The sequence below is a fragment of the Schistocerca cancellata genome, chromosome 9, assembly GCF_023864275.1.
Source record: "Schistocerca cancellata isolate TAMUIC-IGC-003103 chromosome 9, iqSchCanc2.1, whole genome shotgun sequence".
Taxonomy (NCBI): domain Eukaryota; kingdom Metazoa; phylum Arthropoda; class Insecta; order Orthoptera; family Acrididae; genus Schistocerca; species Schistocerca cancellata.
Window position 1 is genome coordinate 495,773,129 of NC_064634.1, and position 20,138 is coordinate 495,793,266.

Genomic DNA, 20,138 nt, shown 5'->3' on the forward strand with positions numbered 1-20,138 from the left:
AAGAAAAATGAAGGAATTAGTTACTTCGTAATATATCAGGCTCGATATGGAACTACAGATAATCTGAATTGTGTTTTTGTTATTGTTGCTGCAGAAGTATGCCACCATAGCTGTGTGACACACAGCCTTAACCCCCTTTTAACAAAACTGTAAGCACTGTGTTCTTTTCACAGGTGGTACAAGTATCAGGAATGGCTTGAAGCAGAACGCTATTATGAACATTGGGCAGCTCTTGAAGCATCTCGTAGCCGCAAAGGGTGGGGTGGTGGCAGCAGCAGTTCTAGGAAACGCCGTCGCTTGTAATTACGTGTTTCCCTTGGCGCAGGGTGTTCTTTGCCAAGTGAGGAGAGTGCCAGTCTTTTGGAGGTAAGTACACTTGTTTCTAAAATTGTTTTGCTGTCTCAGTTGCTCAGTGGTGAAATTTTGGTAGATTACTCCAGAAGCTACTTCAACCACCTAAGAATGAAGTCAGAACAATTCTTGGAACGTAATTGAATTCAGGATGCTGTAAGGAAAGAAGATACACTAATGCGGCAAGCATTATTGTCGGAATTGAAACTGGAGTACGCACTGTGTTTTTGCACAAGTGTAAATTTTTATTCCTAATCTCTATATTATCCATATCGTGTTCCAAAGTACAAAATTTGTTACAGATGTTTGTGATGTAACCTATTTGGGAAGTTTCTTATCTACAGCTTTTGGATATCAAGCTTTTTGCTTCATACATAGTAAATTTTCTATTTTCGCCATTAGTTCCACGTTGTATTATTTGGGTAGCTTTTGCATTTGTGCAGCTGTACTTTTAACGAAGTCGTTTTCTTCGGGGTGCCTTCGTATTAAGCTAAGAGTATCTGCTCAAGTTTCCTGATGTAGAAAGAGGTCTTCATTAATCTTATCTGTCTTATTATAGGGTGTATACAACCCAGGACAACCAGGATATCCAGGAAAAACCCAAGAACTTTTCAGGCAGGAAAAATCCTAGAAAAACCAGGGATTTTTTTTTAATTCCTGGAAGTTTTCATTGTTTTAGTTTTCCGTAACATTTTTGTAATTTTGAGTGGTAAAAACTGATACTCTAACAAAGAATTTTACTTTAGCCTGTATAATACTCCAGTTATAAAACATAAATGAGAGAATGCCACCAAAACTTTAGATGCTAAGAAAATGCATCATTTACACCAACAAAACACAGTGCGTGCACAAACACCAAAAAATTTTTGATGACCATTTTTACATGTGAAAGCTTAGCTTTTCTTGTAACTATATTGTATGTTTATTAATTTAAACCACTAAATTTTCCTATTTCTGTATTTGCATGACTTAACAGTGATGTTCCTATTCGCTGACTGTACCACGTGTCCTGTTACCTGAACATCTGCTGCCATTGGGTGTCAAGATCATATGACATGAGCTATGATTGGCCGACAAATCTCGATTTCAGTGGTTCAGAGGCTACTGTGCTGTATTTGACAGAATTATGGTTTAGACTTTTGTGTTACTAAAATATGCAGTGTAAATGCTGCCCCACATCAAAGATCTTTTCAAAATGCGTTGTTTTTTGCTGCATTTCATTCGCAAAATTGCTGGTAAGTTTTGTGCTGGTGTATAGTATCTTCACCATTCAGAGGATTGGTAAGACTTACAGCTCTGAGGGAAAGTACAGTGTCATTTCACATGGAAAAAATGTACTTTCACCAGGGTATAGTGTATTTTAACCTGAGAAAAAGTGGATTTTTACTGGGAAATACAGGAAAAATCGCCCCCCCCCCCCCATCTCTCCTCGTCTGTGTATACATCCTTCCTTTTTTCTTATAGAATGGGTTTTGGTCAGTAACTTCAGCATCATCAAACCTTCGATGTTACTTTTGTGAAGAATTCTCTCAATTGCACCCAGTGTCACTCTTGGTTCTTGTAGTGATTATCACTCTTGTCCCACTACCATCTCTGCCTAATTTGTAACTGCCGAGAAACCAATAATTTTCTCAGTTACAAAGTGCATACTACATTTATTGAAATGTCACATAAAACATCAGCGCAAGCAACACACCAGCGACCTTCGCCTGTGTGTGTCGCATGTGCACAGTAGCTAGCAGCACAGTTTCAAAACTCAGTTTTACCATGTAGTATCTTTTTGTAAATTAGGCTTAACATACAGGTGTGACAAACAGCTCAGTTCTCACCCTCCATCTGCCCTTGCTTCTTTGCATAGAATTTTACAGGTTTTAAGATACATATTGTTAGATTGGTGACCTCACAGAAATTGTAAGTAACCATAAAACTTTGTGCACCATCTTCCAAAGAGAATAGGAAATACAAGGCTCTAGACCAACTCGCATATCAGGAGAGGGGCACAAGAAGGAATATTACTGTATGCACCTTTACACACTATGATGATGTTTGCTGTGGCTATGATAATATCATCCTCTGTAGCGATGATATCCTCCCCCTTGTGCCTTCTACGTTGGGCCCTCCAGACCGCACTGCTCTGGCATCGCTCACCAGCAAGGGGTCCCCGAGGATACTCACTGCCCAAGATTCTGCTGACCTGCAACTGGATACACCAGATACCATGTAATACACACACTGGTGAAAACACACTGCATGATTTATGCAGTCCATTATGACTAGTAGTATGTGGATTCTATGATACATGGGCTGAGGAATGCAAGTATTCTCTAGGTTTATAGTGGGCCTAAAGATGACGTTAATGTTGCATCAAAACAAGTTGATTGAAATAAATTTGTTTGGTGTTAGGGCTTTGGTGGTTCATTTTCTTTATATAATACGTATTGATGCTGTATCCCCACAACCGGTGGCAGCAGGTGACCCCAGGGCGTGACCTGCCTGTTTGGTCCCTTCACGCCTGCACAGGATACCGATAGTATCACCTCCAGTGGAATTGTAGTGATTTTGACTCCTAACTGGCTGAGGTACATCATCTCTTACGGGTTTCCCCAGCTTTCTGCATTGCCCTCTAGGAAACTTGGTTCCCAGCATTGTGACCTCATATCCTCTGCAACTTCGGGGCTATTTTAAGAATTGAGCGGACTATGATAGAGTGTCGGGCAGAATTTGCACATACATTCTGGACTCTGTCAATAGCTAACTTTTGCCGATTGATGCACCTATGGAGGATGTGGCACTTTGTGTGATTATGTCTCTGGATTCCACTGTCTATAGTGTGTATCTGCATCCTCATAGTGGAGTCTCTCAGGCCGTGTTGTCTGCACTGATTTCTCAGTTCCCCTCACCCTTTATCATTTTGGGTGACTTGAATACCCACAACCCTTTGTAGTGTGGAACCGCAACCCCTGGCCGCAATAAAGCTATCGAAATTTTGCTCACAGAGCTTAATCTTTGTCTGTTGACTACAGGTGCCCCCACACACTTCATTGTGACATATGGATCTTATTCAGCGATTGCTCTTTCTGTTGACACCTCTGGTCTTATACCGCTCAGCCGTTGGAGAGTCCATGGTGACCGGTATGACAGTGATCATTTTCTGATTGTCATCTCCCTCCCTCAGCCTCACTCACCTGGGTGTCCACCTGGATGGGCTCTCAACACTGCTGCTTCTGCCATCACCCTTAGCATACTGCTACTAGGAGGTATTGCTGCAGCTATCCAGAGCACAACCGCAGCCATTCTCTCACTAGGAGACTTAGCGATACCCTGTTGCTTGGTATCCTCCCTATCGAAAGACAGTACTTTGATGGATGGGCTTTCAAACACTGTAAATGACATCTTTTGATGGAGAACCTCATTGCTTGAAAATGACTCTGTTCTTGCATCCTAATGTTCTCTGCAAGTTGCTCGAACATATGGTGAGCTGGTGCTTGTGTTGCTATCTTGAGTCTAGGGGCATTATTTTTTTTTTCATGTAGGTTTTCACCAAGGCCTTTCTATGGCTGACAGTTTGGTCTGCCTGGAGTCTCCCTTATGATTAGGTTTTGCCTGTCATCAGCACACCTTATTGCTGTCTTCTTTGACTAGGGGATCATTGGTGCCCGTTCCCAGTTTTTCCTCAAAAGTTCTAGTCACACCATATTTTCTGGATTTAATTTGTTACTTCCTGCAGTATCTCCCTCCCTAATAAGAGAAGAGAATAGGGTCCTGCAGATATCTGTATTGAATGTCACCTGTTTTCTTATGATTATCAATGGTGTAGCTGCAGCTGTGTGGTCTACAGTGTCAACCTCCTGGTATGCTGACAGTTTTTGCATTTACTATTGCTCCTCCAGTGCGGGTGTTCCTGAACTCTGGCTGCATGGTGCCATATGAAAGGTGCAGTCTGGAGCCCCGACCCTTTTCTTCCAGTTTTCAGCTGTGAAGACATTTGTCATGCACTTCTGTCACTGTCTTATTGCACATCCACAACCAGAACTCTATCTTGATGACCAATTGTTGAATGTGGTGGAGTCTTACCGCTTTTTGGGACTGCAAAGCCTAGTTGATATGTCTTCCCAATCTTCAACAAACGTGATGATGGTCTCACCTTATTACTCTTCACTGCCTCAGTAACACCAACTGGGGTGCAGGCTACTGTACACTTTCACCACTTGACAATGCTATGATCATATCCTCTGTCTATTGTAGGAGTCTGGTATATGACACAGCATCACCTTCAGGATTGGGGATACAGGACCCGATACACCATTGTGGTGTTCAACTTGCCACGAGTGCATTTTGGATCAGACCTGTAAACAGCTTACTTGTGGAATCTGGGATCTCTCCCCTACAGATCAGGTGCCAACAACTGCTGCTCAGCTATGTAATACACATTCACTGCTCTCCTGAGCATCTAAATTCCATGTAATTTTTCCTTCCTACTCCCACAACAGAATCCCAGGACCTATCCTTTGGACTGAAAGACTCTTTTGGCCCCATAATTTTGCAATGGCTGTTCTTGGCTGTCCTCGATGCAATTCTGGGTTCAGAAGTGGTATACATTGACAGCTCTACAGTCAAGGACGAACCAGTTTTGTGTTTACACATGCAACATGCAGTGAACAATGCCTCTTGGCTGATGGATTCAGTGTGTTCACTGCAGAATTATATGGGCATTGCTGGAGCACTCACTCACGTTCATTCTCGCACTAGTGAGTCATTCTTAATTCTGAGTAATCCTCAGCTTATCAACCAATGTTACCCTCACCACCCATTGATTGTCACTATCCAGAATCTCCTTTCTGACCTCCTCCAAGCTGGCCAGTCATTCATCTTTGTCTGAATCCCAGTTCACATTGGGCCCCAGGGAATGAATACACTGGCCCAGTTGCAAAAGTTGATTACCATGATGCTGGCTTTGACAATACGGGTACTGGAACTGGACCTTTGGTGGGCTCTATGCTGTCAAATGTTGGAGGCTTGGAATATGGATTGGTGTACCCTGACTTCTCTGAACAAACAGGGAGCAGTAAAGGGGACTACAAGTATGTGGCAGTCTTTCCTGTGTGCTGCTCTCACAGAATCTACTGTTCCCTGTTGACTTTACGTTGGCCACACTTGGCTGAACGATGGCCACACCCTGCTGGACTGCCCTAATTTGGCCACCCTACAACGAAACCTCAGTCTTGCTGACACACTGCTTCTGGTGCAAGTGGAGACACCAAACTGCTGATCTGGTGTTACGTTTTACCTCTGAAGGTCCATTGCGGCATTTGCTTGGTGGTCCAGCCTGGCCTGGCTCCAACACTTCACATCTTTTTAGTTCTTCTAATTCTTTTACATCAGTCATTGGTTTGCTGTCTTGTCATTCTCTTTCTTGAGATTTTTTCAATTTGTCTGTGTTGCTAGTTTTCTTGTAGTGGAAGGTGAGGAAACAGTGGTCAGATGCAAATATTGTGTCTCCCATTGTGTGACAAGTGTTGGGGACCTCTAGCTGCTTTCTGAGTGGAGCAACTCACCCACCTTCACCCTCTTCCCCCTTCCTCACTTCTACTTGCTTCTATCTCTAGGTTTTGTTGATTCTCATTTACAGTCAAATTCCTCAGGATTTGTCTTCTGTGGCTTCTTCTCTGAGGACTCTTCTCAACTTGATGAATGTAGGATGGAGGGATGATCTAGTAGTCTCTTTAACCCCGACAATCCTATCCAGTCCTAAAACTCAATATTTAATGTGCCCAAATGAAACAGTACAGTTGTTCTTTTTTTTAAATTGAGGATTAATATGAAGCAAAGAGTGGAAACGCTATGTGAGTGTATTTTTCATGGGTATTACTATCTACCTTTTGTGAGTGTTCACCCCTGGGTATATTGTACTACAAATTTCAAGAGTTCTTTCCTTCATTATAGTAACATAAGACTGGAGGAAGGGAGAGGTGTGTGGGTGTGTGTGTGTGTGTGTGTGTGTGTGTGTGTGTGTGTGTGTGTGTGTGTGTGTGTGTGTATGTGAGAGAGAGAGAGAGAGAGAGAGAGAGAGAGAGAGAGAGAGAGAGAGAGAGATCCACACAAGTCAATAAAAAAAAGGGGGGTGTGTGTAAAATGCGGAAAAATGTAAAATGTGTGAAATAATGATTTAAGCTGTAAAAGTTATGTTAGGATACCCCCTTTCATTTTTGCACTTCATGTGTGGTATATGTACATAAGAGGCGTTAAAAGATTTGTAAGGGACTTGTTTATTATCTAATGAAGGTTTATTATCTGATAAAAACCACTGATGTAACTCGAACTGATAACTGTCTGGGAAGTAGGAACGTTTGATGCAATTTCATATGTCATAATTGATGTTTTTGAAAGCCTACAGCTGTCCTTCATTTTTCAAATAATGAAACACTGCACTAGTTATGTAATTTTTCATGCTTATCACGACACTTTTAGAGAATTTTTTCTCGTTGTCAATTGCAAATATGTAAATAAGTATTTTGTCTGGTGTTTGAATACATGTTATTCTACATCTCTTGCACTATCGTCATCTTTTTGAGGTTATCAGGTACTGTGCCTCATTAATTATGTAGAAAACCACACACACACACATACACAAACTATCTCTCACATTGTTTGTTTGTGTGTCATCACAAAAAGTACATACGTAAATACTGCACTTGACAACGAGAATAAATTCTCGAAACACATTTTGCTCAACATGAATAAAATATGTAACCGGTGCTGTGTTTAAACTAAAAACATTTGAGCAATGCAAAGTGAATGACGGTGTCAAAACACGCTAAATATGGTTCGACAAAGGTTTCACGATGATCACAACAATCACAAAACTGCATTTGCGCAGTAGAGACAGTTCAGAAATAGTTGCAATTGGTCACGATATCTTCATTCGAACAAACCTAATTACTCCGATCAGCCACCACGCCGAGGAGAGCTTGGCAGTGGCAGGAGATACGGCACAAATTGTTCCAACTTCTACACATTTGCCAGTTCAAATATGCTGCATAGAGTGCCCTGGTGTCAAGAAACTTAACCACATAATATTTGTAAACACTACTGGATGGCCAACACCATGCCAGCATCATTTTTTCTCCACAAACATTTTTTCGTAATGTGTAAATCACGGGAAAATTATAAATATGTCGATGCCAAAGCAGATGGAAATTAACATTGTGGGCATAGGAAATTTGACGGGACCGATAAAAAATGTCGTAAACAGCGGAAAAATGTTAATTCTGGGAACATAAAAGTGGCGTTATACTTTAATCTTATTGATGGATTGGAACCTGGTCATAACTCGTTGGACAAATATGTGGAAACACCACGAGAAATACATGCTCGAACATAAATGCAGATATTAACCAATCCTGCACTTTGCACTGTTGTATTGTACCACGAATGGCACCTGTGCAGTGTTCTCAGTATGTTGCAAGTATCAGTCGTGATTACAACAAAGTGCTGTGTAGTTGTGAGTGCATTATGTTAGAGCTAAGTGAAGTCACTAGTGGTACTTGTATAGTGGGTGCTTCCATAACCAAGGTAGCCGAAGTGTTTCGTATTTCAAGAGGCACTGTATCGAAGACTTACGCCCCATACAGAGAAAAGTGAAAAAACTTCATCTGCTAAGTCACAACATGGATGACAGTGTGTGTTGAGTGGTTGAAAGACAGTCATTGAAGAGGAAAACAAGAGAACGACAGCTGCAAAATTCACAGCAGAACTGAATGTTGCACTCACGAATGGTCAGCCCAAATCTACACAAAGGGACCTCCACAAGCAGGGAATTGCAGGGTGAGCTGGAATTGCAAAACCACTCATCAGAGATGCAGATATCTGTAACTGGAAAATGTGATACTGAAGCTATAAAATCTGGACTATGGAGCAATGGAAGAAAATTATTAGGTCAGATGAGTCTTGTTTGACACTGTTTCCAACTTCTGGTCCAGTTTACATCACCAGAGAGAAACATGGTGGGATTCAGTAAAAGGTATGGCCAAACTTTCAGGAAACATGCCTCAGACACAAAGGAAGAAAATATGTTTTGTGGACATGTGTCCGGAAACGCTTACTTTCCATGTTAGAGCTCATTTTATTACTTCTCTTCAAATCACATTAATCGTGGAATGGAAACACACAGCAACAGAATGTACCAGCGTGACTTCAAACACTTTGTTACAGGAAATGTTCAAAATGTCCTCTGTTAGTGAGGATACGTGCATCCACCCTCCGTCGCATGGAATCCCTGATGCGCTGATGCAGCCCTAGAGAATGGCATATTGTATCACAGCCATCCACAATACGAGCACGAAGAGTCTCTACATTTGGTACCGGGGTTGCGTAGACAAGAGCTTTCAAATGCCCCCAACAATGAAAGTCAAGAGGGTTGAGGTCAGGAGAGTGTGGAGGCCACGGAATTGGTCCGCCTCTACCAATCCATCGGTCACCGAATCTGTTGTTGAGAAGCGTACGAACACTTCGACTGAAATGTGCAGGAGCTCCAATGTGCATGAACCACATGTTGTGTAGTACTTTTAAAGGCACATTTTCTAGCAGCACAGGTAGAGTATCCCATATGAAATCATGATAACGTGCTCCATTGAGCGTAGGTGGAAGAACATGGGGTCCAATCGAGACATCACCGACAATGCCTGCCCAGACGTTCACAGAAAATCTGTGTTGATGACGTGATTGCACAATTGCGTGCGGATTCTCATCAGCCCACACATATTGATTGTGAAAATCAAGGAAGTACAGTACATACTGACGAAACTAAAATGAGCTCTAACATGGAAATTAAGCGTTTCCGGAAACATGTCCACATAACATATTTTCTTTATTTGTGTGTGAGGAATGTTTTCTGAAAGTTTGGCCGTACCTTTTTGTAACACCCTATATATGGCATTCCTTGGGCCCCATGGCTGCATTACAAGATTGCATTACTGCTGCGGATTATGTGATAACTTTGGTTGATCAGATCCATTTTGTGGTACAGTGTTTGTTCCCCAATGGTGTGGCAATTTTCCAATGTGACAGACTCCTGTTCACACAGCTCGCATCTTGCAGAACTGGTTTTGTGACCACAAATATGAATTGGCACGTGTTCCTGGCGATCACAGTCACGGCATCTCAATGCTATTGTGCCTTTGTTGGTGTGCTTTGGTGAGAAGGATGTGGGATCGCTATCCTGAACTTGCCACTATTTTGCAGCATGAATGGTATAAGATTCCATTGAGAACTATATGGGACCTGTGTGTATCCATTTTAAGATGAGTGGAAACTGTTTTGAATGCCAACGGTTTTCCTACACCTATTAGGAATGGTAATTTGTTGTGATTTTCCATATTTCCATATTTTTGTCCACCACCTGTAGTTTTAGGCTGCACTAAACTTGAATTTTTCTTTTTCAAGTGTTTTATTAAATGCTAAATCTGATTTGTTTTACGATACTGAACAAATCTGAACTGGATTATTACAAGATGAATATTTACAAAACTTTTTGTTTTGCAGGTTTCTGACAGTTTTGCGCTGCTTTGGATGGGGTACTGCCCTTCTGTACAGCACTCGCTGGTAGAAAATAGTTTTAGGATTCCTGGAATTGTATAAGGGTTGTGTGCACTGTACAGTATTGAAAGCGAAAGCTGAAGTGTGTAATGAATACTAAATCGTAGATTTTTATTTATATATTGGTGTCTGACTAATCATGGAAAGAATTTTTTAGTAGAGTCATTCCTGCAAATATTGCTGAGCTCTTGTCTATTTGCTTGCTCTAAATTATGTATCAGTATTTACATAGAAGAAAATGTTAAAATCCAGTATGCTGTCCACTATGGACAGTTTTAATATTGTCTTTGGCTGGAGATTCTTTGCATCTGTAATATTTCTCTTGTCTTTCAGTCTTAATTTGTGTGTACTTAAGATAAAATCAGTGTCATTCTATGATCTCTTTAACTGAACAATATGGGAAACAAAAACCTATCAAACAGCAATTGCAAAAGATGAGAGACTATGTAAAAATGATCACTCCCTATTCCCATCCTTGCCAGTTCCATCACATGCCAACATATGTATGTTAATATTTTGTGTGTGTAGTACTCCAGATGGTTAATGTTTATCTTGTCTTATTCTGTGAAAATGTCTCCTGTAATTGAAGTTCCTCACAAAAGGATAACTAGTCAGCTTATAGCCCACCCCGTCATCTAGAAAGTGATAGATTCACTTTGATACACAAGAGAGACAATTGATCATTGATGAATATACATATGTATGTATGTAAATGACTACAACCATCTTCAAGCATTGTTTGTTTCACCACATCTGTGTCCCAGTTACAAGATACAGAGCTTAATAAATTGAGGCTAGAGGGTTCATTCTGATTTCTAATGTAATTTTGTTCCACACAGAAAATATCAGAAACTTTTGTAAAATTTCAAGTCCACACATGAGAACCTTCCAGTACTAGGATGTGATGCAGCAGAATATTTGATTTGTGAAAGGCAATGGGGAAACTGAGTGTACTACTGACACTAAAGGTTTTGGAATGGTAATGTCTTCAGGGTTGGGAATGCAACAGTGGAAATAAAAATTTTTGGGAAGCGAATTGGAAATTGGGAAATATAATGTAACACTCTACAAAGAAAAACAGATATGAGTGGTGGAGAAGGCAAGTAAAAAAGTTAGAAATCAAGGTGAAAGGTAAGAAAAAAAATCATCTACTATTCTATTTTTACATAGAATTTGAAAAACATAGAGAATCAAATGTTGAACAGTGAAAGACAAATAAAAACCCCTGAAGTCTCAAGTGTATTTAAACTTTTCCGTTTAAAGAAAGATTGGGGGGAAGTAGGGGAAATGCTATAGTTGTAAGCCAAGTGAATAAAAAGGTTCATGACTGCACTAGTTGTGGCTTGAAGGAGGTTTTTGTTGGTGACAATTCAGGTTGTGGAAAGAAAGTTATCCATTGACTGGTGGTCCTCAGGTATCTGACTTATTGTGCATCAAAACTATTTCATTTTACAAGTTACCGTGCAAGGTCGATGTAATCACTCCATCGCACAACTAGAAAGGGTAGTTGAAGATAATTTTCACTCTCAACAATTTCAATATCCAAGCATATGTTCTCAGCCAAGATTTCAAACAACAATCATAAAATGACTTGTTGTAATACTAAATGTTAAAGTAGTTGTCTGCAATAACATTTTTATGCCAAACAAAATTGTACATTCAAACACCAACTGTCTGAAGTTTTTGAATTATTCTTCATTTGCTTTATAAGTTTGTCCTGTGCTCTATTCTTCATGTTCTCACTAATTGGTTATTGTGCAGAAGTTATTCTACTAAGGAATTTGAACATGTTCTCTCTTGCTTTTCCAGTGATTCTACAAGACAGCTTAATTGACCTTTTGCTTGTAATTCCACTGAAACCAGATTGTTTCACTTGTGGTTCATCAGTAATTTTTAGCATAATTTTGTGTACTCTCTCTCTCTCTCTCTCTCTCTCTCTCTCTCTCTCTCTCTCTCTCTCTCTCTCTCTCTCTCCCCCCCCCCTCTCCCCCTCTCTCCCTCTCTCTGTCTGTCTCTCTCTCTCTCGTACCTTATACAATCTTCGTCCGAGGCATTTTTGAATGATTTCTGAACAGAATGTCTCACAGATAAGGACTATACAATATAATGCTCTAATATATGACACTAAAAATGAAAGAAATATGTGCAGAAACAGTGGCTTGCAGGGACACTCTTCAGGTAGCCTGCAAATTCACCATATTGGTTACACTTCATATTTATATATATTTATGGACCAGAAAAACACAATACTCATTGTAGAGGTAGTGTGTGTTAAGAAAACCATTATTGCATTATTATTCATAAAATAATTGATTACTGTACCACTTGTCAGAGCACAAGTAATTCATGGTAGTAATGGCACCAATGACAAAATGTAAAGGTATACGCAGTATTGTACATAATTCAGTTTACTTTTTGTGTCCTGTATGATGTCATTGTTGTTAGATGTTTTTCATGTCTTTTGCACAAAATTTACATTTTGTAGTTTGGCACACAAATTATAACTGTTCCAAATATCGTGCTAGTCCCTTCTAGGTCTTTTTTTGTACTGCTTTGTAAAAGAAACACACTTTGCACAGCACACTAATGAATTATGTATATTCACAAATGACACACTGTTAACTTTTTAGTTATCGTAAGTGTTGCAAATTTGCTCCAATATGGCTTTCTTATCTCATTCTATCTCAAAAATGTGAGTTGCACGACCCAATGTGCTCTTCGACTTCAGTGAATTACTTTATAGTGGAGACAAACACATAGAATTATGCCAAGCTGCTGCTTTTCCTCAACCCCATTTTGTATGTTTGTATTGCTCTTTGTAATACCATTATTGTCACTGAGCAGTCCTCAGTTGTGAAACATTAACTGTAGTTGCAGTTCTTTTATTTATCTTCTTTTGAACAGTTGTAGAATGATCCCATTTGGCATTTCATTTATCTTTTCTAACTGTCTAGAGTGTGTCATGCACTCTAAAGGACATCACTCTTTCTGACACACTGTGTATTTTTATATGCCCAGAAGGCTCACTTCAGCAAGAAGATGGAGATAAAAATATTCTTTTCACCTTTTTTATTGTATCAGGTGCATTATATTACAGTTTTTGCATATGTTCTCATTCTTTCCCAATATTTTAGTTTATGTCTTTGTGGAAATGTGCAAATCTACTTGCATTCAGGAGATAATGCTTTGGCCAGCAATAGCTCACAAAATATACAGCAGATATTAGTATTTCAGAGATAGAAATGCTTAGCTAAAGGAGCAAATAAGGAAATGTGACGTAGGCACAAAAGAACAGTGGTGTAACTAAATTTACTCTGTTTTTAAAGATCGTATCTTTTTATCTGTCAACTCAGCCTTATAAATGTGCTCATTCTGTTAATTTTCCCTTTACACTCTGCTGGACGATAGTATTAAAGGAAATTAGGTTCCAGTAATTTTACATTTGTTAGAATCAACTAAAATGCATTATTTCAAACTTTTAGCGAGCAAAGGCGTGGCATGCGTAGTAAGGTTATTTATGGTCATTTTACATTCCAGTTATGTTTTTCGAGTGTCAATTATCTTTTGCGTCATTGCTTAAATAACCACCACTTTTTTGTGTACTTTGTAAAAGTTAGATCTGTATATGCATCTACATTTCCTTGCTCATTGTGTCACTTTTCTTTGCCAAGTGTTAATTTTGTTTAACATGTTTTTCTGGTTGTTTTATGTTCATTTTTCTGCGTATTTTATATTAAATATATGTCCCTTTCTTTTTTCTCATCCCTATGTTCCTCCTCATACATTGATTTACTAAAGTTACATGTATCATTTTCAGTATTTGATTCATTTACATATGCAAGGATTTTTTGTGAGAATTTTCCTAGATTATTATCTTTGGAATAATACATATTGCATAATAGTGCAACTGTTTTATCTCAGGCTCAATTTCTCTTTTATTATGTTGCAGTTGTGTAAATGTTTGTTTTGTATTTATGTATACATGAATTGCCTGTGAAGCCTGTTTTAGCAATTTATTAGTGTATACTTTCATATAATTCTTGATAGTAACAAAATTTTTGTATTTGAGGTTTGTTTAAATGCTTTACTGGAAGATGAAGGTATCACTTCTCAAGATTTTTCTTGGACATGTATTTTCAAACTAACAATATAGACAGAACTGTACCAGAAAATTAAATAGGAAAATATTCATACAGTTCCAAGCGAAATGTGGAACCGATAATTACTGTCAGTCACATTGTAAGAAATCGGATGTTCTTTTCATGAGCAAGTTGACGTCATAATCATATCCAATAATGCCACAAGAAATGTTATTTTCATTTGCATGTAATTGTTGTGGCCCTATTGTGTACGGAGATTTACATTTTTACCTTGAAACGTTTTCTTGCCTATACATTTGATCAGTATTGCACATTTGTCTTGTGAAGGTTTTCAGAACATAGTCTTATAACTAAAGTTTAAAATTAATGCCTTTATTTGGTTACATGGGAAACTATTTTCTGATAAATTATATAGAGTTTGTAACACTAGGTACAAAATTAGTGCATATTCAGTGAAGATGAGAATGTAATTGGAAGTCTCTTTCAAGCAGCACTGAAATTTATTGAACAATCAAGGATTAGCATGTTTTTTCCTTATTAGACTAATTTTCAGAATTAATTTTTGGGTTGATTACAACTTCGTTCTGTAACTACCAATTTTAGTTATAGTAGCAGTGGTTGTTACATGTCGTGATCATGAAAAAATTGTGCCAACAACTTCCTTTTCCTTGTGTATAGACATTGTGTTTAGTTATGTGCACAAATATTTCAGTTTGTGCATTTGCGGAAATGAATCTCTTTACAAAAAAAAAAAAAAAAAAAAACAGGTGGCAGCAATAGATGTTGGCTGTCTGATTTTATTAAATTACTTGATAGTTTTATTGTGTCAGAATGTTTACTGAATGTCTTTAGATTTATGTACTTTGTTTAGTGTTTTAATGACACGTATGAGATTTTTAATGATTTATGAATAATATAATGTTGTGTTTAAGATGCTGAAGAGCAGCTATTTCCTGTATTTGATCACATGCAAATGTATATAAATTATTATAAACTAAAAAAATAAAAATATCTCATATTCTAGACTCAATTGTAAATACAATTCAATTAAATAAATATAGAAAACTTGCTGTTTAACATAGTTGTGTATATGCTCCTCCTGACTTTATTTATTTATTCATCCGTAATCAAATTTCTTTGTATGGATGTTGTCATTATACATACATATATACATTATTTTGTCTTAGTTGTAGTTTATTTCCATCTTAATTTGACTGAGTTTTGATTTCAGAAGACCTTTACTTTATAATAATTTTGTATGACTCTCAGTTCCCATTAAGATTATATGGTTTCTCATCATGTTTGTTAATTTTGTTCCTCAATCTTTGCTGTCAAGCCATCGTTGACATCAGTGTTTTACTTCATATAGTGGTTTCAAACCTTGCACTGAAATCCTCTATCTTCGAAGTTACATTTTGCGGTCAACTGCCACTTCACATACATACGTTTCATATAACTGTATAGTTTGCAAATGACTGAGTTGAAACAGTGACTCACCATTTTCTCTGGTTGCACTTGTGAGGTGCAATATTTTATGCAGACAACTAGTGCAACATCAGCCACCTAATGAAGTAAAGCTCCTTGTTCAGTCGTCTCCATGTTAACAATATTGGGTCATACTGGATAAAATAACAGTTCCTCCACACAAGTGATAAGTGATCTGGAACTTGGACCGTGCAGCCTTGATTTTTATGCATAGCAGCCCCATCATTTTACACACAGTTTTACTGCAACCCTTATAAGCGTCAAATCACTTTACTCCTATTTTCAAAGGATCTCAAATGTCATTAAAATAAAAATACTTTATTACATTTAAGAAAAGATGTATTGTTTCAGTAGAGAAAAAAGATGCGAAAACATTCATCTAATAAAATATTCCCTACTCTGTGTATTGTTGCTTGTTATTAACCTTGTATTGATAGCCTCAAAATTGCTAGAAATACTTGACTCCACCAGCTAATGTAAGTTCTAATGTTACTCGTGTGTCCATGAATAGTTGCTCTCATGTATAATGTTGTGTAAGACACACATGATAGCCTTTCTCATGACTGAAAAATGTAGATAAGTTCTGACAGCATTCTTGTGGAACAGTATTATTTTGCACACGCGCGCGCGCGCGCACACACACACACACACACACACACACACACACACACACACACAGAGAGAAGAGAGAGAGAGAGAGAGAGAGAGAGAGAGAGACAGAGAGACAGGAAAACAAGCCCAAACACCAAGCAGGAGTTGTGTGAGATAAACAAAAGTTGGTAGACATATTTCTACATCTGAAAGATGACGTCAGTCCAGATTTTGCGGCGGTTGTGTAAGAGTTGCACTAGTAGCCCCGCTATGAGGATCCACATCAGGTTTGTTTTGAATACATGCTGTAACGGTTGTGAGCTTTTGTTACCTTTGAGATTGGATGTAGTGAGTTGATTTTAATCAGGAATGGCTTTAAGACGATGAAGATGCCATTGTCAATAGCTCACTGCAGAGTTTGGTCATGTTATGCAATAGTGCTATGAGAAGCTGGATATTCCTTCCACAGTATTGCAGAAAAACGTGGCATGAATGTAGCCACTGTATATGATTGCTGGCAGCAGTGGTCATGGAAAATCGCGGAATAACTGTACTGATACCAGTGCCTATATTCTGGCATTTGTGAAAGATACTGTCCCAGAGAAGGTCAAGGTTATGTGTTATTTGTGTGATGTGAAGCCGTAGGTCCGGCCACTCCTGAGGTGTTTTTAGTGCTCGCATTTTGGGCATGTCTCTGCACCGTACTGTGGACCCTCTATGCAGTGAATGTGGACACCCACTCAGTGAGAGGAGCCCCTGTGTTGCGCAGCCAGTGTGTGTATTTGGCACAACCATCCCTCTCTGCACTACCCAGACTGCTTGGTCTCTAAGAAGGAACAGAATTTACAGATAAGTACCTTGATCATTTGTCCTACACTGAGATTCATCTGAAATATGATGGACTTCAGTCTGTTTTGATGATCTCTAACTTTTCCTCTGTTATTTCCTTTCCCCATCCTCCTCACCACAGCCTGTTTTGATGACCTCTAACTTTTCCTCTGTTATGTCTTCTCCCCCTCCTCCTTGCTACAGTCCTGCCCCTTCTCCTCCTCCCTTCCCGTGTATTTCCTTCACCCTTTCCTCTGCCAATCCCTCTCTCCACCTGTAGAAGTGTCCCCCTTCTTCAGTGTCCACGGGTGATGTTGCTCCCTCCTGGGAGCCCCGGCATCTCCCAGGCCTGACACCGGCTCCCACAAATCAGCTGCAGGAGACACAGTATGTGTGCCCCAAGGCCACTGTCTTTCATTTCCAGATCTTGCAAGAACCAGCTCTTCCTCGATGTCCTGCCCTCCCTGATCTATGAAGGAGAAGAAGAAGAAGAAACGTAAGTCCCCCAGGACAAGGCACCTCCCTGCCCACAGAGGTGTCAACTCCTCCTCGCAACCTGAGTCTGACCTCTTATTTATGAATGTCACCCCATTCTTGTTGGTTGGGCTCCAGTCCATTCGCCTCCCATTTGTCTCCCCTTTCCGTGCTTATCCAATGGAATTGTAATGGAGCCTACTGACACCTCCTTATTTCCTTTTACTGGGCAGCTTGTGTAGTTCTCCAGGAATCTCATTTCACTGATGCTCACTCACTGATCTTTAGTGGGTTCCATATTTTGTCAGAACCAGATTGGCCCTTTGAAAGGCTTCCAGTGGCATGTGTGTGTTGATCTGTATGGTTGTTGTTAGTTAATGGGTCCCCCTTTATATTACACCGGAAGGAGCTGCCATCTGGGTCCACTCGAACTTTGCGATCACAGTTTGCAATCCCTATCTTTCTCCTGATGCGTCACCTACATCTTCTGCCCTAACTGCCCTCCTTCAGCAACTACCCCCTCCTTTCCTTCACCTTGGTGATTTTAATGCCCACCACCCTTTTTGGCGCTGTGTTATTTTGTGTAGTCTGGGACTGTTCATTGACCAATTTCTTGCATGCCATGACCTGTGCTTTCTTAACGATGGTTCACTTACTGATTTTTATGTCACATGTGGCACCTTCTTTGGTACTGATTTTTCCCCTTCTTCCTTTCTTACAGTGGTTGCCACACAGTGACCTCAGTGATAGTGACCAATTCCCGTTGACCCTCTCATTCTTTTGATGGCCAGATTCCCCCACTGGGCTTTCTGTTGTGCTGATTGGCCCCTATATAACTCCCAAGTCATGTTTACACCTTCTTCGTCCAGTTGTATTGACGAAATCGTTCGTGATCTGTCTGATAAGATAATCTGCACTGCCAGCATTGCCATTCCCCACTCAATGGGCCCCATTCGCTGGCTGCCAGTCCCATGATGAAGCACAGCCATTGGCACCATCACCCGTAATCATCGTTGTGCTTTGCAACATCTAAAGTGGCACACGTCCTGTGCCAGTCTTATTACCTTTAGTGTCTTTGTGCCAAAACCAGTTACTTATTGAAACAGAGCAATCAGATGTGTTGGGAATGCTTTGTCTTCTCCCTATGTTCTTCTGCTCCTTCGTCATGGGTGTGGGATGTACTGCGCACCCATCGAGGTTGTCAGTGGCAGCTTTCCCATTCCGCCTTGCCCTACCAGGTGCCCTTTCTACAGATCCATCAATTCTTGTGGAATACCTCGTGACCCTATTTGTGATGGCATCAGCATCAGTGTCCTATCAAGATGCCCTCCTCCTCCTTCAGAAACAGTGGACTGAAACTTCCCACTTAAGTTTGACTCCTTGTCAGGTAGACTCTTCAATGAACCTTTTACTGAATGGGAACTTCTTCTGAACCTCTCATCTTCCCATGATTCAGCCCCTTGCCCCGATCCCATCCATAACCAATTGCTTCAACACCTGAATCCTCCATAACAGCAATATCTCCTCCAGGTGTTTAACCATATTTGACAACAAGGCATTTTCCCTTCTCAATGGAGAGACAGTATTGTGGTTCCTGTCCTTTAGCCTGGCAAGGATACAATGTCCCACGATAGTCACCAGCCAGTCAACCTTACCAATATCTCCTACAAGATACTTGAATGGATGGTGGTCTGTCAACTCAGTTGGGTCCTCAAATCTTGGGATCTAGTATCTCCACATCAGCATGGCTTTCATGAGATCAGTCTCCAATCAATCATCTGCTTCAGTTGGAAATCGCAGTTCGGCACGCCTTTTCTCAGTGCCTCCATCTTGCCACAGCTTTATTCAGTCTTTATAAGGCCTACGACACAGCTTGGTGCCATCACTTCCTATTTAGACCACACTATTGGGGGCTACGAGCACCCCTCCCAATTTGTATTCACCTGTTCCTGCCCCACCAATCGTTCAGAGTTAGGGTTGCCATCATTTTCAGCTCTCCACAGATCCAGGAGAATGGCATCCCACAGGGCTCCACTGTTTGTCCTTCTTTTACTCATTGCTATTAATGGACTGCTGGATTGTTGGTGACCACTACTCTGTATGTGGATGATTTCTGTATTTGGGCTATTTCCCACTTTGTGGCCTCTGTGGAGTGACAGCTCCAGAGTGCCATCCGGTGTGCTTCTGCATGGACTTCTCAGGTGGTTTTCAATTCTCTTCCTATAAGTCGAGGATGATGAATTTCTGTCACCACACTACAGTCCCTCCTGATCTGGAGCTCTACCTTGATGCTCAACACCTGACTGTGGTCCCCCAGATCCTGTTCTTTGGTCTTTTTTTGACAATACACTTATTTCGTTGCCCCATACATATTATCTGAAGAGCGACTGTTTTCGCAAACTCAATGCCGTTTGCTTCCTTGCCCATACCTCTTGAGGCACACATCATTCGACCCTTCTCCGCCTTTATTGGTCATTAGTTCTGTCTCATCTGGCCTATATTTGTTAAGTTTATGGATCAACTGCCCCTTCCACGCTGCTCCTCTAAGATCCAGTTCACAGTCACAGTATCCGTATAGCCACAGGCACTGTTGTCCCCAGGGTGCTTGTGCCGCTCTTTCTCAGGTTTGTGCTTGGCTACCACAGGGTCTCAGCCTTTGCAGCATCTTTTCCCTTCCGTGCTGCACACCTATCTTCTTGCTATTCTTTTTCCCCT

General features: G+C 40.1%; 1 protein-coding gene across 2 annotated transcripts in view; it reads left to right on the plus strand.

The window, feature by feature from the left end:
* The window catches only part of LOC126100913 (splicing factor, arginine/serine-rich 19-like), a 142,443-nt gene extending 127,577 nt beyond the window's left edge, over positions 1-14,866 (plus strand). For both annotated transcript variants that reach the window (XM_049911580.1, XM_049911579.1), the window contains exons 10-11: positions 174-366; positions 9,892-14,866. In XM_049911580.1, coding sequence (XP_049767537.1) covers positions 174-303 — 130 coding nt within the window. In that variant the 3' untranslated portion in view covers positions 304-366; positions 9,892-14,866. The remainder of the gene's footprint in view (positions 1-173; positions 367-9,891) is intronic.
* Positions 14,867-20,138: the final 5,272 nt, after the last annotated feature.